This window comes from Solanum verrucosum, unplaced genomic scaffold (genome assembly GCF_900185275.1).
Source record: "Solanum verrucosum unplaced genomic scaffold, falcon-dt-bn FXZP01000039.1, whole genome shotgun sequence".
Classification (NCBI taxonomy): domain Eukaryota; kingdom Viridiplantae; phylum Streptophyta; class Magnoliopsida; order Solanales; family Solanaceae; genus Solanum; species Solanum verrucosum.
In genome coordinates, this window is record NW_026020242.1 from 1,311,959 (window position 1) to 1,335,128 (window position 23,170).

Below are 23,170 nucleotides of genomic sequence, written 5' to 3' on the forward strand. Positions count from 1 at the left end.
GCTACATATAAACACATTAATATTAGTTATGAGCACAAAATAAGCATTGAGGACACTAATTCATTGAATAATGAGCCCTAAATGAGTCTCATAAGTGTAACACCTAAAAAAATTGGAAAGGAAAAGTATAGAATTTTTTCACTAAAGCAGGTTCTACGAGTCTTATCTACGGACTGTAGGAAGTCATACGGACCGTAGGAAGGAAGTCGTGGTCCTTGGGTTGAGTTTTGAAAATGCCAAGTCTCTAATGGTTTATCTACGAGTGATATGATGAGACGTAGGGCATTCTACGAGCTGTAGAAAGTGCCCGTAAAGTTGATTCAATAATGGATTTGAGACCTCAAGTCTACGAGAACATTTGATTAATCATAGTCTGGTCTATGGGTCGTAGAAATGTACTCTTAGAAAGTGTTTATCTTTGAGAGTGTGGGAGTTGATTTTGATTCCTTAATTCTGAAAATTTGATGAGCTTTGTGTGAGCATGAAATCATTCTTGATGTGAGGGCATTTGAATACTTTTGTTGAGCTTGAATTTGCATCTGAAGCAAGCATTGTGAACTTGAGTTCTATTCGATGATGGTTAGTCATAGTTTGAAAATTGTAGTGCACAATTAAACATTGCAGGAGTAGATTGAACCTCTTGTGTGCACTCATGTTGAGTCTTGAGTAGCAATATTTATAGACATCTCTGTTGAACTATTTGATCTTGTGTTTTACTTGAGGACAAACAAAAGTTTAAGTTGGGGATGTTGATGAGTCGGGAATTTCGACTCATTTAGGGTTGAATATCTAAAGTTTTAGTGTCCTAAATACCTATTTTATGCTCTAAATTGATGTTTAAATGCTAATTTACAACAATGAAGGCAAAAGAGCAAGGCAAGGACATTATCGGGAAAACATGAGTGAAAAAGCTAAAAAAAACTTAAGAAAAGCAAGGCTGATTCTCGCCAAAGCCACTCGTCGAGTGACTCTTAAGCTCACCAAAAGTTCCAGCAGGCCAACACTTGGACAAAGACAACTCGGCGATTGAAAGGGTGAATCGGCGAACGACCGACTCAATCGACGAAGGAAGTTCTGATCGCCTAAAGTCAGAGAAGGAAAGTGTGAAAAAGCCAATTCAAGAAGGCAATGGAACGTAGCACTCGACGAGTCGTCGACTGGGTCGGTGAAGCTCGACTTACTCCGCTGAGTGGCTCCAAAACTGAAAATCTGGAAGCATATAAATACGATTTTAAAAAGAGAGTTTCGAAGTTTTTGGCGAGAGTTCTGAGTTTTAGAGAGTTTATACATTAGGTTTTTGATCCCTAACACTATTCTGTAAGTTTTTGACTAGAGATTTAGGTTTTGTTTGTTTTTTAACTCAATTCAAGCATTTTGGAGACTTGTGGATTGTTACCCAAGCTGATGGAAAACATAGTTGGGAACCATTTCTTGCTCTTTATTATGTGTGGCTAAAACCCCCATTCTTGGGGGTGTGATTATGTGATTAAATGTTTCAATTAGCTTATGGGTGTTAGTATTTACTGATTTTAGTATTGATTTGAAGTGAGTTTAATTAGTAGTTGAGTTTTAATTGATGAATTGTAGTTGCAAATGTAATTCTAGCCTAGTATTTTGAGCTTGCTTGAGAAAGAGTTTTTAGAGTTAAAACTATTAATTGATGATTGTAATGATCGGGTTATTGTCGACTTAGCTTGAGAAAGTGGTTCTGAATTCAATCTTACCAATCTAGCTCGAAATAGTAGATTAATTGAGGTATTGGGCTGTTTAACTTTGTTATGCTTGTCGAGGTTTGAGAGAACTCGTTTGATTCATGATAGTTGATTGAGAAATGACTATTGCACCTAAAGTCTAGCCTACCCACTAAGATTCAACAACTTTTAGTAAATATTAATCACCCATATAGCGAAATTGGCGTTCAATCGATCACATTCCCAAGGATCCTTCTTTACTTGATAATCGTAGTTGTTAACTATTCAATCTAATCCCCCCAATTGACATAAATTGTCAAACCCCTGCCATTTACTTTAATTGTTTCTAAAATGTATACTTCTACAATCAATTAGAACACTCCTTCACTTCGTAATTGAAATCTTTACCGTATCACTCCCTGTGGGATCTGTAACACCCCAGAAAATTTTTCAAACTAAGATTCGAACCGTCCTTCGTAGTGAGTGAGATTTTATCAAGGAATTAAAAATTTATTAAGTGTTAAGGTCACTAGATGTAACACCTTGAGTTCCAAAAAGAACTAAATTGGAAATAGTAAAATCTGAAATTTTAAAAATTATGCTTAAGTAATGAGTTTTGGGTTGACTTCAAACAACCATAACTCCTAGTTCATGATGATTTAGGTGTGCTACCAGATACCGTAGGAAAGACCTGTGAATTATCTTTCCAACGCCGCCGAGTTTGCTAAGTTTCGAGGTCGGATGAGTGAGATATGGCCTTTTGAAGTTAGGCTGTCCATTTAATGAAAGTTAACCGGAAATAGTAAGGGGTATCTTGGTCTTTTCCTTATCCAGACAGATTTAATTCATTTTTAGTAATATTTTAGAGGTCTAATCTGATTAGGTTCACTTTTATAATTCTAAAATACACCAAGAAGAGAAAAGAAGAGAAAAGAGGAGAGGATCAAGCGTTCGTCAAGATTCTTGCGTGTTGTAGCGAATTTTCGCCATGGGTTTGATCCCTAAGAGGTATGTAAGCTTCCATAGTGTTGGGTTTGTTCACCCACACGCCAATCATATTATTTTCAGTGAAATTTCATTCTTGAAGTTGAAAGATTAGAGTTCTTGATAAGTGTTGTTGAAGTTCTTTCTAAATCTTGTTGTGTTGGATTTTTAATGATTTCTTGAGATCAAAGTGAGTGTTTGAAGGGATGTATTGAGTAGATTAGAGTGTACTTATGTTAAGTAATCAATTCTAAGTGATTGGGGAAGAAACCGTTCAATTCTAGGCGAAATAGGGTGAGAAAACGAGCAAAGAGTTTCGTTGAGTTTTCTGAGTTGGGGCCTGGCGTGATGCGCCAGCCAGAGCTCCCCAAACCCTCCTCAGAAGTTTAGGGGCTGGCACCCCGCGCTACCCATAGCGCCAGGGTCGCCTGCCCCATCCAGTTTGTTGTCGGTTGCCCCGTTTGAGTTCGTTTAAAGTACACCTTCACTCTTTTTCGATTCTAACTACTCTAAACTAATTCTAAACACCTAGAAATCATTCATAACATGATAATAACCTTGAATTCATAATTCAAATTCAAGGTAGAGCTAAGAGTTAAGTTTTGAGAATTCTTTCGATCATTCTAAGAAAGTCCCTTTGAGTCCTTTTGAGGAGTCTTCTACAACTTCTAGTAACTTGTTTCAAGACTCGAGCAAGTGAGTATGAGGATGAAGAGAATGTATTCATGAGATCCTCCATGTCATGAACCAAAACTCTTGAATTCATAATTCACATTCAAGAGAGAGTTAAGAGTAGAGTTCAAGAAAGTCTTTGAGTTAAATTGTGAATCCTTTGAGATCCATCATTGATTTGAGGAAGTAAGTAAGAGAATGAGAAGAGTTGTATACCTGAGTTCCATGTTATTGTGTAGACCCTTGAGTCAAGTCGTTCATGCCTATAACTTCCACATGAACTCCATTATTGAGTACCTTTGGGAGGAGTAGTATCTTCAAGTTCTAAGTCTTGAGTATGGAGTTCCTAATCCCCTTTGAGATTATATTTCTAATCATGGGACTATTACATGTTACCCATGAAGTCCTTGAGTTGAATTGTTCATGCCCATAATTCCGCATGAATATTATAAGTCGAACAATCTTGAGATGAGAAGTATATTTGAGTCCTTGAGTTGAGTAGTTCATGCTCATAATTCCACGTTTCACCCTCTGAGTTGAGCATTCTTGAAATTAGTAGTATCATTGAAGTTCTTGAGTTCCAAGTATTGAGTTCTATCTATGGTTATTGAAAACCTTGCATTGAGTCGTTCAAGTCCATAATTCAACGTAAATCATATTTTAAGAAGTCTTTTACAAATGTTTAAACTTTGTGTTAAGACTTAAGCTTTGAAGTTGAGTAAATAGTAAGAGTAAAGTTCATTTTCTTTAAAATGATATATGGGAACTACGTATTCCCAAGAGTAAATGTTTTAACATTTAAGATGAGAGGAAACTGAGATTTCCAAAAGAGTTTTGAGCAAGAAAGGGAACATCAATTCCAAGAGAACTTTTAAGCTAAGTTTTGAGTAATTATCTCAAATCAAAGAAAGAAGTTTGTTTTTAAAACATATGAGCTAAGTATATTTTTGGGAGTAGTATTGAGCACCAATATGGGGATGCGAGTTCATATTAACTCAAGTCTCCATAAACCATGTAGCCATCATGGGTATTAATGGGTCATACTTTTTAGATGATCACATAAGTTAAGCTAGTGGATCCACTAAGTTAAGCGTTCTATATGACGACAAAGTATAAGACAGTTCTGGCAGCGTGGGCAAGACACTGTATCACCACTTAGGCTCATAGTGGTGGTTGTCGGTTAGAGAATCTCCCACAAAAACTATATTACTTTATTATATAAGTAAAGTTGAGTTTGTTATTGCATTTTCTTTAACGAACTAAGTTGTTTTTACTGTTTTATAAAGCTTTCCATATATTGCATGTGTATTGTTGCTTTATATTGAGTTGAGTACCCAGAGTCGAATATTATATCTCTGAGTTGAGTATCTTATCCTTGAATACTTCTGAGTTGAGTAAGTTTGAGTAGTTTTGAGTATTCCTTGAGTTGACTAAGTTTGAAAAGAGGTAATTATGTCTCATTTTTATCAAGTTTCAAGCTTATGTTATGTTTTAGAATTCCTCTTACATGCTCGTACATTCCACGTACTGAGCCATTTGGCCTGCATCTTCTCATGATGCAGACACATGTATTCAGGATCATCAACTGGAGTTTCGTTGATACATCTAGAAGTTCGAGTTAGCTGTGGTGAGCCTCCTTGTTTTCGGAGGATTTCATTTACCTTTCAGTTTAGTCAGGATGTCGTGAGTCTTGTCCCGACTTCCATCTTTATCAGTTAGAGGCTTCATAGATAACCAGTATAGTTGAGAAGTCTGTATTATTCATTTATTTTATTAAATGTTTTAAAGACTTAAGTTGCCTATTTTATGGCGAGTTGAATATTATTTTTATATTCAGAGTATTTCATTTGAGCTAAAGTTTTATATTTAAATTTCATGGATTTTTATTCAGTTTTTAAGCTTTGGTATGCTTGAGTTAGGCTTCCGCTTGTAGTCAGCCAGGATGAGGGTTCGCTTGGGGACCAGCAATGGTTCTCGAGTGCCGGCCATGTCCAGGGTGTAGACTCGGGTCGCGACAAGATCGACCCCAATTCTTTGTTGAGTTTATACTTGATTGCGACCGTCTACACTTAGAATCGGATGAAGTGTAGTTGAGCGTTATCGTTCCTCCTGTAAGGGAAATATACTTTGATATTGACCTTCTCTCAGATACACAACCTATCTCTCTTCCTCCTTATCGTATGGCTCCGGCAGAACATAAGGAATTAAAAAAGAAATTGAAAGATTTGTTGGATAACCCCAATCAAAAGTCGGGTCTTGAATTGAAAGTCAAGGTTGGGTTCTATGTCAGAGTAGAGTTGTCAGTGGTTGATAAAAAATCCAATTCTGTCCACTTAAGTTTTTCATTAACATTCAAGAATATTATACAATCACTAATGTGGTTACATAACACAATAACTGAAACCAGGAACTCTTTTACCAAGTCAAATTGTTTTTCTTTGAATTTGTGCCATCTATCTTCATTCAAATATGGCAATAAAGGACCAGTATTTACATTAACTCCTACTCTTCATGCTTCTTCTCCTTTTTGAATATAGGTTTTTTACTCGTCTTGTCTTTGTTGTCGTCAGGTTTGATAAGTTGCACGGGGGCTGCTGGTATCCTGATCCACCACTCCCTAACCCGTCGAAGATCTCTTTCACTGCTAATTTTCCTCAGAGGCATATTGCTTGTGAAAGACTCCAAGAACGTAAAAAGAATCAAATATTTGTGTGGCACAAAAGCAAAAGACAAGGCAACGATCACCAGTAAAAGAGCTGTCCTGTCAGTTGCCTAAAGATGAAGAAAATAAAACCAAGAGTGAATACTTCGAGCTAAGTGTAACTAGAAAGTTGTAACTTAAATGATCTTTACACATTCCTTTAGTAGCGAGTTCAATAATTCAGCTTAGGGAGAACTTGTAAATATGTAGATAACTTCTAAACTAACCTTAAAGTTGTCAAGACCATCATTTCAATTATTACAGTAAGAAAACAGGACCCGTAATCAATCTCTAGAGGTTCTTCAAGTCCAGCTATTGGTAGGTTGGGAGAATATTGTGTCCTATCTACCAGTAAGGAGTGCTAGTAAGTCATTAGACCATTAGTTAGACTTCCACTTTAACTGATTGCCTATAAATACACCATTATGGTGTAGGGAAACAAATGTTTCCTAAAGTTTCTGATGGGAAACAAATAACAACTCGAGTTACTACTTCCTTTCGTCACAATAGGATATCTAGGTTGTGGACAAAGGGAAATCATCTATATCGTGAAGATTACGACCATGAGTGACGACTCAAATCGTGGTTGTTATTGATCTGCCACTTCAAAAAAAAACCTGTAAATCTCCTAAACTAGTATTTATAAAGGAAATGCATCAACTGGGCTTTCCATTGCTTCCATGTATGCATTAAATATTGCAAACCATCAAGTACAATACACCGACGTATATCGACACTTCAACATTATCAATGGCAAGAAACAATTTTGTATCAAATGTCTAGAGCTTCTTTGAGGTCCAATTATTCCTTGGCTTTCACAATCACTTTATATATGCATTAAACATCTCGAACAATTAAATTGTAATCCCCTCCCACGTATTGAGTTTCAAGTTGCAGCTATGCTAAGAATAAAGAAATGGCAATATCAAACCCAAATATTAGATAGGGTAATAGCAGTTTTAGGATTAAGAAAACAGATGATAATACCTGTGGAAGAACAGCAAAAATGAGAGCTCGTACTTTCAGCAGAATAATGTTGCCACTTTGGATTAATGCCTCAAGTTGACTAATAGCTTCCTGCAATATCAAGAGCTGCTCAACGGCATTTTTTGGAGGAGGAGCTATGACTTTTAGTGGTTCTAATGGTGTCCCTTTCCTCACATTCCTACGCCAAAACATGATAACTGCAAGCACAACCAACAACGAAGGCAATGCATATTTTATCCACTCCCTGCATATAAAAAATGTAACATTTTAGAACAGCTAGGGACCAAAAGAGAAGGACCGAGTCAGTATATTTTAGACAGATAGAAACAATGCCAAAAGTCAGAATTGTCAGGTAAAAGCACAACCAATTTTCGGTCATCTCAAACCTAAGGAATCTGATCAATTTCCATCCCAACTTATGCAGAAAGGATTATAGTGGAACTGAATTTTAGTCCAACATTATGACGCTAGGAAATCACTTTTGTATGCTAAACTTGATGTAGCAACAAAAATAAGAAAAGCGAGAAAGGGGTGATAGAGAATAGAAGTTAAGATGAGAAGCCAAGAATAAGAGAGGAAGAGGGAGAGATTTTTCATCAGGTACTTCTCATAAAATCTTCCAAACAAAGTTTATGATAACTTGATTAAACTCCTAAAAGTCTCAAACTATTAGAACTCTTCATATGATTATGTAAAACCTTATCTATAACTAATGAATAAAGCCTTATTCCTAACTAAAGACAAGGTAGCTATTCTATTTTTAACTAAAAAGAACCATGGCTACGCTTTAATTCCAAGCAAGTTGGGTCGGCTATATGAGTCTTAACAAACCATGTCGCTCCAATTAAACCAATCCTAATTAAATAATAAACATAAATAAAAATTAAAGAAAATGACGCAAAAGCTCAATTCCAATGAGTGGGATTGTTTGTCTAACTTCAAAAGATACAGATCTCAAGTGGAACTCATCCTTGTTGATAGCATCAAGCAATGATCCTTCCATTGAACAAGATTTTGTAGCAACCACTAACTTAGAGAAGATTGTTTTTACATTTGTCATGTTTAGCAAAACCATAATACAGTTTCACACTAAGTTGCTCGGACTATTCACTTTTGGTGCCGCACCCGTGTCGACAGACATGGGTGTGGGTGTGCGATCCATACCTGATCTGGTCAACAGTTTTTGGGTACTTTGACCAAATTCGAGAGGGAAATTTTGGACAAATGCGCAAAACAAAAACTAAGGTGAAATTGAAGAAAATGGAATACCTTGTATATATAAATTTATTTTGTCACTCCCTTTTCTTTTATCTCCTTCCAAGATTCTCCTCTTGATCAAGATTTTATTGTCAATTTTTCCACATAATATCTTATAATTTAGGTTTTATAACTCTTTTTATTTCAATTACTTTTTACTCTTTTTATTTCCACACTAGTGTTATCCGGATGAGTATCTTATGAATGTTGAAGTGTGTGACTACCTCATCTAAAAGTTTTGTTGTAAGACATAATGCTTTTATTTTCAAAATTATGCCTTCAACATGTCCCCTCACGGGCAGGACTATTTATTTTTCATGGGCCAGGCACGTGAAAAATCTTCTAATAATGGGTGGCGGTCATACTCAGATTCATGTTGAAGTCTCATCTAAAAGGTTAAGTTGTTTGAGAGAGCACACTTTTATTGTCTTAACTGTGTCTTCAACAATAACTAGGGGATGCTAAAAGTGTAGCAGCTAATGAATCTGAAATTAAGCTCTAACACATTGATGTAGCAAAAAATGAGAAATAGGGAAGGAGGAACAACAGAAAAATATTTAGGAAAGATAAAATAGAACAATAACAAAGAAAAATTTCATCAAATGCTACACAAGTCCCCCTGACCAAGTATATGATGGCCCCATTTATAGGAAAAGTGTTGAACAAGTTAAACTCTCAAACTACTACTCTTTAACTAGAAAATAAGATTAGAAAAAACATTATCTTAAATTAATATAGGGAAAAGGTTTGATATACCCCTCTACTTTCATTTATTGTTTAATCCTATCCCAATTATACTTTTTGGTTATCTATACCCCTGTCGTTGGGCAAAGTTCTAAATTTACCCCTCATTCGACAGAACCAACACATGGCACACTCTAAATGAAAAACCCAACCCATCACATAAGAACCCATACCCGACCCAAAACCCATCGAACCCAATTACACCCATCCAACCCAAATTGAATATGAGAAAGTAGTCAAAATGACACGGTCTACACAAATTAGATATGAGAAAGTAGTCACCGGAAGGATGTCACGATGCTACACAATTAGCTACGAGAAACTAGTCACCGAAGGATAGCATAGTGCTACACAAACTAGATATGAGAAAGTAGTCAACGGAAGGATGGCACGGTGCTACACAATTAAGATATGATAAAGTAATCACCGGAAGGATGACACGGTGCTACACAAATTAGATATAGAAAGTAGTCACCGGTAAGATGGCATGATGCTACACAAACACTGATAGAAATGGGCTTGACACAAAACAGACCTAGAAAATCACCGAAAATTGACACACGGTGGACAGAGTTTTCTTCCCCTGAATATGGGGTTAATGCATGTATCAATGACCCTACTTTTGTTAACATAACCATTGACCATATGGGCGGTATATATGGGTAATAGCCGCCCGCCAGTAGCGGAAGCTCTTTGATTCTCTACCAAGATCGTAAAGGCTCTGATACCATGTGAAAATCACTGTAGAAGAATATTATTGAACTGTGTATCTACATTATTACATTGAAACCCAATTTATAGACACTATATTAGATTACTTTTCCAACTAGGACAGTACAATACAATCTTTTTCTAAGTAGGATTCTATATACTATTCCTATTTCTATACCTATTTTAAGTAGGATTGTATATATTATTCGTGTTCCTATTCCTATTCTAACAAAAGTGTAGTGAGCTCATTCATTAACCCGTCGCTACTAGCCAATCGAGAGGGATAGTTAATCTAGACCATCCCATTTTGGCCAACACAACCCTTGGTGCTCTATATACTCGAAAAAATGTATTTTCTCCTACTTCAGGTATTCACAAGCTAACTACTTGTTTTACTAGTCACAAGCCAATTGAATATTATCTTCATATTCTCTTTCGTATATAGATGTAGGTTAATTGGTTGATTCATATAATGAGATATTATTAGTCTTTATGAAAAGATGAGAAAGGAAGAGACTTTATGGGATTGTAAGAGGAATCTGGCTTCCTAAAAAGAAGAGAGAGCAATGTGGCTTCTCATAATAGAAAAACTCATGTTGCCAAACTCAATTTACAGGCTTTTTTTAACCTAAGTAGCTCGGACTCGACAATTTTTGTGCCGCACCCGTGTCGACACAACACTGACAGGTAAGGGTGTTGGATCTATGTCAGATACGGTCAGACGAGATCGGGTGTGTTGACCAATACTTTGGAGAGAAAATTGTAACTTTGACAACTCAAAAGTAAAGATCTGAGTAGACCTGAAACAAAATACCTTCAATTCTGCTCTTATAAAGTAATTTATACATCCTTTTGTCTCCTTTGAAGCTTTTTTCTTGGTAAATCTTCTTGTTCATGTGGATGTTGCAGGTCTACGATTTCTATTTTGGAACAGAGAAACTGAGAATCGGTGATGCCGTGGAGGACTACTAGACTTTGCATGTCGTGACTTGTGAGTACTAAGCTGTATATTACTGGGAAAAACAAAGATATAGAGAACTTGTTTGGGAGAAGATGGAGGAGAGAAGACGAAGCAGAGCTGCAGAGGAACAAAGATGAAGAAGAATAGAATTGAATTTTAGTCCTTTACTAGCTGCCATGTTTAATTATTATATATATATATATATACATACATATATATCTTGTTTTGGTTAAATGAGATAAATATTACATATTGATTCGAGTTTATAAATGAGGATAAGCATTATATTATAAATTAAAGTTAATTAGAGTTCATAATTGAGGATAAACATTATAATTATTTAATTGTAAATTAAAGATTAATATATATGCTTTGAAGGCACATATTTTTTATGGAAACTAATTTTAGCATAGGTATACTCAACATATTAATAATTTTAGATTTTTTTTTTTGCCGAGTCCCCTCACCCGTATCCGTATCTAGATCCATAGCTTTGAATCTTAAAAAATAGATCATGACGGATCCGACATGCAGATCCGCACCCGTGTCGGACACCCGCACCTGAGTCCGAGCAACTTATTTTCAACTGTTGTTAAAATTTGAAACAATACAAGAACTAGGTAAAAATCACAGCATTGCCTTCTCCCTTACTCAAGCCATATTGTGATTTATTTGGAAACCTATGAAGAGTCCCAACAGATTTCTATTACAAGGTAATGAGGAATAGGTAGGGATGACAATACACATCCTAAAAGGAGAATTTCAGTTAACAATTTTCTTAATAAAAAAGTCATCTAAAATCTAAATCTATAGAACTAGAATTTCAAGAGACAGAGAGTTATTAAAATATTGCCAAGAAAATATTTGTATAATCCTACGACATCTTGGATTTGAGTTCTGTCTAACAAAAAAGCAAGGGAAGAATTAAGTATTAGATACCTGATTATAGCATAGCTTACGAACACCATAAATAAAATCGACTTCCATGGATCTTTCCATGAAGCTAATAGTTGAAGTTGGTTCATTGATTTGATGAGAGGGAAAAGCAGCTCCTGTGAAAAAATAAATAAATTTAAAGTGTCATCTTGAGGAATGAAGCGACTAAATAAGTTTCTAAGCAGTAAGCGGCAATAATATATCACAACTCAAACATTATGTCATCCTGAGGAATGAAGAAAGATCATGTAGTATTACTCATCTCAAAATTCAAATTTGACAGTAAGAAGCAAAGATAACAAAGTATCCCCATTTATGATGTGATACTTTCAAAGGTAGGGTGCAGGAACTCCTTAGTTCTAATTTAACAATAATAACCAAATGCAACAAAGGGAGCCACAAATAAGTGGAGCAGCTAACTACTTACTACTCTAAAATAAAAGATGTACAGAAGACATACAAACGGCTGAAGAACAATCATGCTACCTTCTTAGTTCCCTAGGAAAAAAGAGTGCAGTATTTCAACTTTGCACAGCTTTTAAATATAGGATGAACTGAAGTAACTCACTATATAAAGCAGTTTTCCTGTATGCAGAAGTGTACTTAGCAGGGATCAACTATCAATAAGAGAACAAGCAGCAGCAATCTCCTGAACACAGGAATGATACATTAAGCAAAAAAAAGAAAAAGGCAAAGGGGTTCATTTCTACCTTCATTACCACTAAATTAGTATCAATTCCTTCAACTTTGACTTGGTCAACTGTCGCCTGTGCAGCTTCAGCTCTTCCAATGTTCTTCATTGACTGCTTGACCGCATTTTCCAGAGGATTTACCTCACCAACAAAGACATCTCCTACTAAAGTTGTTGCTTCTCCAATTATGTCGACCTCCTTGCATGAGATAATTCCAAGTCTACAAAGTGACACCCGTGATACTGGGTGTATCACCTGTCTCCTTGCAATAGGAGAACCCAATAATCCACATCGCTTGCCGGCAGAGTTCATGAGTTTCAAGCGGCTTGACAAAGTTTCCAAGATCGCATCTCCTCTAGGTAGACTTTCTGCTAAGTTAAAACACAGTAGGGTTTTGTAATTGGAAGACGATACCTTAAAAGCCTCTCTGACTGCCTTGTATCTGTAAATTCCAAGAACAGCCCTAGCAAGTGCTTCGGACTGCTGACCCTCTTTGAGTTTATACTTCCGAGCAAAATTGTGCGCATGGAAAATCTCAAGACAAATATCTAACCAATAGTCCCGTCTTGAACATCCTTTAAATTCTGGAAATTCAAAATATGCAGGATCCATCCTGTATTAACTTAAAGTTAGAAGTTCCTGGTGAATTAAGGTATATAGCTTCAACTGAAAACATTAAGCTTACATAGATGAGGACTTGTACATAACAGCTTTATCAAAAAGGCGAGCACCTAAAGGTCCAGTAAGCTCAGGCTTAATGATCTGTTTCAAGTCGGATGCTAGATCATACCGCACTGCCTTGTCATATAAGCCCATCCCAGACTCGAAGTAGAGAGCATGGTTAGTTAATGTCAACCTTCCTGGATGAAAATGAAAATGGAAGAATAAAGCATCTTAGCAACTAATACAAAATAAGTTTTTAGATGAGATGGTTACACACTTTAATATGTTATCAGAGCACGCAAAGGTCCAGCTTTCCAGCTTCACCGCTGCCTATTATCAAAAACGAATTTTCACATGATTGCTCTATGAAAAAGAATCAAACCCGCATGTGAATGGATATGTTGAAGAAAAAACTAAGTAAATAATAAGGATCTAATAGCTTAAGCCAGTGTTGTGAAACGATCAGTTTAGGCGATGAAGCGAAGCAAGGTGAGGGTTGAGCAATGCAAAGTGAATGAAGCGGTAGCTTCTATCCTTGATATAACCACGTCGCTTTTCTTATTTTGAAAAAACAACTTTTCGGAACAAACGTGGAAGTGAGGCATGCCACACAGACTATTCCAAAAAGAGAAAGTTTTAAGTATCTTGAGTCCGTAATCTAGGATAGTGGGGACATCGTCAATGATGTCACGCATCGCATATAGGCAGCAGGGATGAAATGGAGGCTTGCCACGAGCGTCTTGTGTGTTTTTTTGTGATAGGAAGGTACCACCTTAACATAAAAGTAAGTTCTATAGAATGGTGATTAGACCGTCCTCGTTGTATAGGGTGGAGTAGTAGCCAGTCAAGAACTCACATGTCCTAAAGATGCATGTTGCGTAGATGAGGATGCTGAGATGGATTCGTGGCATACTTGGAGCGACAAAATAAGGAATGAGGTATTCGGGAGAAGGTGGGAGTGGCCGTTGTGGTGGTCAAGATGAGGGAAGCGAAGTTGAGATGGTTTGGTCATGTGAAGAGGAGGTGCGTGAACACTCCTGTAAGAAGGTGTGAGAGAATGGATGTTGGGCTTATGCGGAGGGGTAGAAGTAGGCCAAAAAAGTATTGGGAAGAGGCGATTAGACAGGAAGTGATGCAACTTCTTATTACCAAGGACATGACTCTAGAAAGGAGTGGAGGTCGCGTATTAGGGTAAAAGGCTAGGAGGGTAGATTATTGTCTTGCTTTGCAAAGGTTTAGGCTTGTAAGTGCCAGTCATAGTACTAGTCACAGTGTTTTGGAAGGCGAAAGGTGACAAAAGGCGACAAGGGTCTTCCATGCAACAAGGTGAGCGAGCGGCGAGGCACTCGCCTTTTTGAAGTGCGGCTCCAATTAATACCAAAAAATTAAAATATTTTAATTGCATATATAAATAAGCAAAATCTCAATAGCAATAACATATTAGCAAATATTCAATACAAAAACTGAAAAATATATAGTACATATTAAAAGTCTAGAACTTGAATGAGAAAAAAACATAACATAAGTCAAAACAGTGAGATAAACATAGAGGTAGAACTCTGAAGTATGAAGAAGAAGAAGGAATAAGAAATTTGACGAAGAAAAGAAGAAATGTGTATTGGTTGGACTTTGGAGTTGCCAGAAAAGTCTGGCTGGTCCTGGAGAAGTCTAGTCGGGTCGAGTGGTTAGAGTAGAAATTGCAGTCTAAGAGTGCAACTGTGCAAATTTGAAAAGAAAACCTAAAATTACCTTTTAACTTTTAAAACTCTAAATTGGTCACCTTTTTTAAGAAAATACTAAAGGAGTCGCCTTTCTCGCCTCTCACCTTTGTCGCCATTATCGCCATGGCGTCGCCTTTTGAAGAATGCCTCGCCAGAAAGCTAAAAGGTGATGAAGGGTTGCCTTGCCTTTCACCATTAGCGATGAGGCGATCACCTTTCACAATATTGGCTAGTCGTACCCTTATATGTGTGGTCATATATATCACACTATTTTGTTGTAGACTTTACACTACTTTCTCTGCTATGTTTACTTCATTGTTTTCTCCTTCCATTACTTGGGTTTGATGCACTTGAGCTGAGGGTCTTTCAAAATAGTCTCTCTACCTCCACGAGGTAGCAATAAGGTTTGCATACACTCTGCCTTTCCCGAACCCCACCTAGTGGGATTTCACTAGGTATGATGTTTTGTTGTTGTCCACGTTCGACATCAAGCTTAGAAAGTTCATGTCTTGCACCAGATGCAACACCTTCTGCGGACTTATTCCTCTTAATCAACCTATTGCACTTCAAAAAGGTATATAGTTCACTCATAATACTAATCTTCGTTGTACCCTTTTGTAACATCTTGGAAGTTGGAAAGTTGAGAAAGGAAAAGAAAAGTGCATAAATTTGTTTGATGCAGTGGTCTACGAGTCCTATCTACATTCTGTAGGAAGCTAGTCGTAGACCCCATGTGAGTTTTTGGAATTTAAAGTTCCTAATGTTGGACCTACCGCTTGACGGGACGAGTCGTATAAAGTTTGATGGGTCGTAGGACTGATCTGCATGAGGATTCAAAGAAATTAATTTGAGACTTCACTGTACGAGAAGGATTGACGGATCATTGAGTGTTTTACGGGTTGTAGGAAGCACCCATAGAAGTGATTCAAACTTGGTGAATTTTTGGGTTAAAAGTTGAGGTCTACGGACCATAGGTTATTTAGATGGTCCGTAGAATGGTGTCGTAGGAAGTTGGCCAATTTTAGGCCGCAGTAACTCATCCTACAGTTGAACAGTACGGTTCGTGTCGCAATCGTAGGGCAACCTGGCAGTTATTTCTTAAGGGTATTTGGGACTTTTCCTATGCATCTAATATCTATACTACGTCGTTTTAATATATAAATAGACCTTATAACTGATTTTACTCCTAGAAAACTATCCATTCCCTTTCAATCCCCCAAAATCCCCAAAATTTGCAAGGTTTTCTCTCCAAGCTCTCAAGGGATTTCTAGGGGTTTTCAAGTCTTCAAGGTTTTCTTGATCCTTTGCTTTTGGGCTTTGATCCTCAAGGTATGTAGGGTTTTATCAATGGGTTCCATTTACCCATTGAGCCCCAAGATTTCCTAAATTCTCCAAGTTCAATTACCCAAAATTGATTAGATTTTCAATCAATTCCTCATGGGTTCTAATTGTATTGATTCCATTGTTTGATTTTGATCTTATTATGATTAATTTGACTCAGTTACATGCTTTTCAATTGATTTCATACGAATCCATGCATTGATCATGATTTTGACTATGAACCCTAAATGACATGAATTGATGAAGAATTATGAATCTATGTATGATGTTTTCATGAAGTTATGCATGATTTATAAAAAAAGAATGACATGATTTATGTTGTTTTAAGATAAGCATCAATTAAATTGTGAAAGATTTTTTCACATTAAGAAATCATGCATGGTGAAAGGTTTTTTCATACACGATTTAAGGAGCTACTTTATGATGTTTTAAGCTTGGATTAGTAACTTAATTATGCTTTTCCATGTATGATGATAAGTTTATGCTTATGACTATTTCGTTGGAATTTTATTTAGCACCGAGAGTATATTAATATGAAGGCTCTTCCGTTAGTAGAGGTTGGGTCTCTATTAGCAAAATGCCTTGTCCCTAACTACATTCCCCCATAGATTTGTCTCTTAAGTGACATAGCTAGTGGATCCACCTAAGCTAGAAGTTAAGGTCTTTGCCTTGGCAAGAAAGGACATATCTTTTCAGTGTTCCACACGACACTGGATTCCACGTTATAGCTTACGTGGTCTATGCCAGTTAGTATATATCCCACAAAATGAACTAAGATGTTCTTAAAGGTTTTATGGAGCTTTACTCATGATTTTAAGATGCATTGACCATGTTCATGATTTATGATGTCTCTTCAAAAGGTTTCACTATGTTTAGCTTGGTCATGTATATCATGTTTTTGATTATGTCCTCTTATGATTACATTTCATGTTTTTATGCATATCCTTAATACTAAGTACATTCCATGAACTAATGCATACTTGTGCCTACATTGTTTCAATTAGGGGTGGGCATAAATACCAAAAAACCAAAAAATCGAACCGAACTAATTCAGTTCTTTGGTTTCGATTCTTTGGTTTTTCGGTTCGATGTCTGTGTTATTTTTTCAAAAGTTCAGTTCTTTGGTTCGATGTTCGGTGTAAAGGTCTCAGAACTTCAGTGCACCGAAGAACCAAACTTTTATTTAAAAAAATAAATAAAATACATATATATGCATTCTCTTAACTAAAAATAAATAGTCAACTAACAATTTAATCATTCATGAACAAATCAAAGTAGCAACAAATGTATAATTCAATAGTTAACTTCAAATATTAGTTCCCAAGAGGAACCAAAACATATTTTTATCAATGCACAATACGTAAAGGAACCCGTCTTCGTCCTTGTTTTTCTGGAGAAGTAGTTCAAGACACAATGTTCTTGACAAAGATAAATATAGTCTTTTAGTTGGCACAATAAGTGTTCCATGGCGAAATACATCATTCCTTAACATACTTTTAAATTTTACAAGTATTTTGTACTTTGATTTTGTCCTCATTTATATTTCATTTGCACCGAAAAACCGATCTAAAAATACCAAACCGAAGTAGAAAAAACCGAACCGAATTAGTTTGGTTCAGTATACAGTGCACACTTTTCTAAAACCGAAAACCAAAGAACCAAACCAAAGTTTGATAAAATCGAACCAAAGAACCGACGTCCACCCCTAGTTTCAATAATGTAGGGCGTGATGTTTTCTCTCCTTCCGCTCGTGGCTAGTTGGTGATCATTTGATTGTTCGAGGTTGAAGACTTGGTGAGCCCTCATGTTCCGAGGACCATGGCATCTTCATTACATTTTCCTTATAGTCTTCAAATTCCTTAACAACATGCTCCGTTACAGATTCCCCAGATCTAATTCACAAAAGTTTGGGACATTCGGGTCTATCCAAACTGCAAAAGATTGTGCCTAGCTTGTCTAGTTTATCCAAATTAGATTGCTAGTCGTGTCAACTTAGGAAACACGCTCGTGCTACATTTTCACGTAGTACTGAGGGTTGTTCAGAGTCTATTTTTTCATTAGTTCATTATGATATTTGGGGTCCTAGTAGAGTCAATTCAACCTTAGGATTTCGTTATTTTGTTAGTTTCATTGATGATTATTCACGATGTACTTGGGTTTTCTAAATGAAAGATTGTTCTGAGTTATTTTCTATATTCAAAAGTTTCTTTGTTGAAATACAAAATCAGTTTGGTGTTTCTATTCGTACATTTTGTAGTGATAATGCCTTAGAATACTTATCCTCCCAATTTCAAGAGTTTATGACTCACCAAGGCATTATTCACCATACTACTTGTCCATACACCCCTCAACAGAACGGTGTAGCAGAAAGAAAAAATAGGCATCTTATTGAGACCGCTTGTACTCTTCTCCTTGAATCCCATGTTGCGCTGCGCTTTTAGGGAGATGCAGTTCTTACGTCTTGTTATTTAATAAATAAAATTCGCTCATCTTCAATTTGGAATCAGGTTCCACATTCCATATTGTTTCCTCAGTCACATCTCTATTCTATCCCCCCTGGTGTCTTTGGGAGCACATGCTTTGTTCATAACTTAGCCCCAGGGAAAGATAAATTTTCCCCTCGTGCCTTTAAATGTGTCTTTCTAGGTTACTCTCAAGTTCAAAAAGGGTATCGTTGTTATTCACACGATCTTTATCGATACCTTATGTCCGGTGATGTTATATTCTTTGAGTCTCGGCCTTACTATACATCTTCTGATCATCCTGATGTATCTATGGCCTTACCCATACCTCAGGTTTTACCTGTACCAAATTTTGAGGAATCTACGGTTACTTCTACATCTCCCGTTGTAGTGCCACCACTCCTAACTTATCAATGTCGTTCGCGTCCAGCCCTAGTCCTAGATAATTCATGTCATGCGGCGGACCCTGCTCCTACTATGGACTTGCTTCCTCCTAGCCAACCACTTGCACTTCAAAAAGGTATACGATCCACTCGAAATACTAACCCACATTATACCTTCTTGAGTTATCATCGTCTATCATCACCCCATTATGCCTTTGTGTCGTCTTTGTCCTTTATTTCCATTCCTAAGATTACAGGTGAATCACTTTCTCATTCTAAATGGAGGTAGACTATGGTTGATGATATGTCTGCTTTGCATAAGAGTGGTACTTGGAAGCTTGCCTCCCTCCCTGCGGGTAAATCTACCGTTGGTTGTCGTTGAATTGATGAAATCAAAATTGGTCCAAACGGTTAGGTTGATCGGCTTAAGGCTCGCCTGGTTGCCAAAGGGTATACTCAGATATTTGGGCTAGATTATAGTGACACTTCCGCTCATGTGGCTAAAATAGCATTTGCCTGGCCTCTTCATGAGTTGGACATTAAGAATGTTTTTCTGCATGGTGATCTTGAGGAAAAAGTCTATATGGAGCAACCACCTGGTTTTGCTGCTCAAGGGGACTCTAGTAGCCTTGTATGTCAATTGTGTAGGTCACTCTATGGTCTAAAACAGTCTCCTCGAGCTTGGTTTGGGAAGTTCAGCACAATAATTCAGCTGTTTGATATGACTTGTAGTGGAGCTGATTGCTCTGAGTTTTATCTGCATTCTGCACCAAATCGGTGTATCTATTTGGTTGTTTACGTTGATGATATCGTTAGCACTGGTATTGATCAAGATGGTATCACCAATTTGAAGCAACATCTCTTTAAGCAATTCCAGACTAAAGACCTTGGCAGATTGAAATATTTTCTAGGTATTGAGGTTGCTCTGTCTAGATCAGGTATTGTTATTTCTCAACGCAAGTATGCCTTACACATTCTTGAGGAGACATGAATGATGGGATGTAGACCTATTGGCACTCCTATAGAACTGAATGTTAAACTCCTTCCAGGACAGGGGGAGCCACTTAATAATCCGAAAAGGTATAGACGACTTGTTGGAAAGTTGAATTATCTCACAGTGACTAGACCTGACATTTTTTTTCCTATGAGTGTTGTAAGTCAGTTTATGACTTCCCCTTGTGATAGTCATTGGGAAGAAGTTGTTCGTATTATACGATATAAAGTCGGCTCACGGTAAAGGACTACTCTTTGAGGATCAAGGCCATGAGCATATCACTGGATATACAGACGCTGATTGGGCATGATCACCCTCTGATAGATGTTCAACATCCAGATATTGTGTTTTGGTAGAGGTAACTTGGTGTCGTGGAAGAGCAAGAAACAGAGTGTGGTTGCTCAATCTAGTGCAGAATCAGAATATCGAGCCATGGCGGCAGCAATTTGTGAGCTAGTTTGGATCAAACAGTTGTTGGGAGAACTAAAATTTGGCAAAATTGATCAGATGGAACTTGTGTGTGATAATCAAGCAGCTCTTCATATCGCATCAAATCCAGTGTTTCATGAAAGGTCTAAGCACATTGAGATTGACCGTCACTTTGTCAAAGAAAAGATACTCTCAGGAGATATTGTTACAAAATTTGGTAAGTCAAATGATCAGTGATCTTAGGTGTATTTATATGCCTAGGAACCTAATAATGCCCATATTTAAGCCAAGTTTGAAATCAATTCGTCTTTGTTTATAGTCTTATCAAGTCGTTTGAGTTCATTGATACTACCCTGTATGATTAGTGATGTAGGTGAGCTTAAATGGAGAAACAAGCACTGAAATGGCATTGGGAATCAAGAGAGGACCCAAGCGAAAAGAAGAAAGGAAGAAGAATGAAGAAATGAATTCCAAGGCATATCCGTATCCTCTCCGTGTTGCGGAGAGGAATTTTATCCTTGCTCGTGAAATATTTTCTAGACAGAAGAGTCCTCTCCGAGTCGCGGAGAGGGATTCTACTTTTTGTTCGCGAAAAGCAATTTGGGACAGAATGCTTCGTGGAGTGGTCGCGTCGCGGAGAAGGCTTTCTTGCCATGAAGTGAATTTGAGAAACACCTCCGCATCGCGCCATTGTGTGCCAGATTTGGCCGTTTCGACTTTAGTATAAATAGGTTAATATGTTATTTTATTAAAATATTCTTTTTCTGGGTTTTGAAGAACGACGACTTGGAGAGCTATTTCATCATTTTTTAGGGTTCTTTCCTAAACTCTTTTACTTTCGATCTCTTTATGATAATTAAACATTGCTTGATCGAAACTATTGTTATGAGTAGCTAAATACCCTAGTTCTAGGGCTGTGGCTATAGGATGATTGTAATTTATTGAGTTTTCATGAGTTAATATTGATTATCATATGAATCTTTCTTATGTTCTTGTTTTTCGTATTTCGTGCCTGATCACCATTGAAATAAACACATTGTCCGAATTGAACTCGGGAGAGGAATAAGAGGATAGAACGTAGGGCATAAGGAGCATGATTTTCTCTTAATAAGTAGGGTTAATTTGTATCTAGGATAGGGATATACCTAGAAACCATGCTTGGTCATTATACAGGAAGAAATCGTAATGCTCAGTACTTGGTCCAACCTATCCCCGCTCAACGATGTAGTTAGGTTATCATTTATCGTAGGCGATTAGAGGTCGGCAGACCATAATCATACATTTAACCCTGTGATCATTGATTCGATAGTTGATAAACATCCATTTAAATACGATAAATTGCATGAATCTTGATAAGAGCTGCATCCCTGGACTTTACCCAATCATTGTTTGAAACCCTTGAAATTGAATCACACTTGTTTAATTTTGGTTTAACTTTTAGATTATTAACTAAATCACTCTTGAAATCTTGATAACACTTGTGTTTAGCTGAAAGTATTGGAAAAATTAAGTTATTCTAATCGTAAGTCTCTTTGGGTACGATACCCGACTCTTTATAAGAGCCACTTTAATACTTGAACGACAAGAAGCTTGGAGGTTTGGGGATAAAGAATCTGGATACTCATAGTAAGGCACTCAGAATGAAATGGCTATGGAAGTATGCCAATGATAAAGAGACACTATGGGGAAGGGTCATAGAAGCTAAGTATGAGGAGGAAGACAAATGGATGACTAAGGAAGTTACAACTCCTCATGGAGCTAACTTGTGGAGATCCATCAGAGATCTCTAGAATGAACTGAAGTGCTTCTTCAAGATCAAGGTGAACAATGGGGCTAAAACTAGGTTCTGGAAAGATGAATGGCATGAAGAAGGCAACTTAGGAAGGTTATTTCCAGATATCTACTCATTAGTACTACACCAACAGAGTACCATGGCAGAATTATGGACAACATTGGGATGGAGATTCAACTTCAGAAGGCAATTCAGTGATTGGGAAATACCAAGAATGGCAGATTTCATCAACAAGATTGAGCAATTCAGTGGGTTGGGAACATATGAAGATGAACTATGGTGGAAGGGAGATGAGAAAGGCACATACAAAGTGAGCAAAGCGTACAGGAAAATGAACCACAACCAACAACCAAACAGTTGGCCATGGAAGAACATTTGGAAAACCAAAATACCATATAAAGTGGCATGCTTTGTGTGGCTTTTGGCAAACGAGGCAGTGCTTACCCAAGAGAACCTAATGAAAAGAGGGATAATTTTAAGCCCCAGGTGCTTCTTGTGGGGGGAGCAGGCAGAAACTGTGAATCATCTATTCGTACATTGTAGAATCACAAGACAACTATGGAGATTGTTTTTGAACGTCAGAGGAATAGCATGGAGCATGCATGGGAAAATTACAGAGGCCTTAACAAGCTGGAACAAGCTGGGTTTGTTGGCCAAGAATAGAGACAGGTGGAGGATAGTCCCAGCAAGCATTTGGTGGACAATATGGAAGGAGAGGAATTCTAGGTGTTTTGAGAACATAGAGAACATTATGCAACAGATTAAGCTTAATTGCATCTTGCTACTGTGTTTTTGGTGTAATCAGTTACTTTTAAATGATCCTGTCTCTATCATTGATGTTTTAGACTCATTATAGACATAGGATCATAGAATCATAGATGTAGGTAGTACTTTGTAAATATGGGCTGCTACAACTCTTGTAAGATTCAGATTCTAACATATATAGAAAAAGTTACCAGTTTCAAAAAAAAACTGAAGGCACAACATTGTATCATCAACATTGTGCACTAGGCCTAACAATCTCTGTTGTTAAATAATGGTAGTTTAGC

General features: G+C 37.1%; 1 protein-coding gene across 7 annotated transcripts in view; it reads right to left on the reverse strand.

Moving 5' to 3' along the window:
• Nucleotides 1-5,800: 5,800 nt before the first annotated feature.
• The window catches only part of LOC125832879 (uncharacterized), a 44,330-nt gene continuing 26,960 nt past the window's right edge, over nt 5,801-23,170 (reverse strand). For all 7 annotated transcript variants that reach the window (XM_049512062.1, XM_049512063.1, XM_049512061.1 and 4 more), the window contains 5 exons: nt 13,022-13,196; nt 12,355-12,949; nt 11,648-11,760; nt 7,036-7,279; nt 5,801-6,119 (listed from right to left, as the gene is read on the reverse strand). In XM_049512062.1, coding sequence (XP_049368019.1) covers nt 5,850-6,119; nt 7,036-7,279; nt 11,648-11,760; nt 12,355-12,949; nt 13,022-13,196 — 1,397 coding nt within the window. In that variant the 3' untranslated portion in view covers nt 5,801-5,849. The remainder of the gene's footprint in view (nt 6,120-7,035; nt 7,280-11,647; nt 11,761-12,354; nt 12,950-13,021; nt 13,197-23,170) is intronic.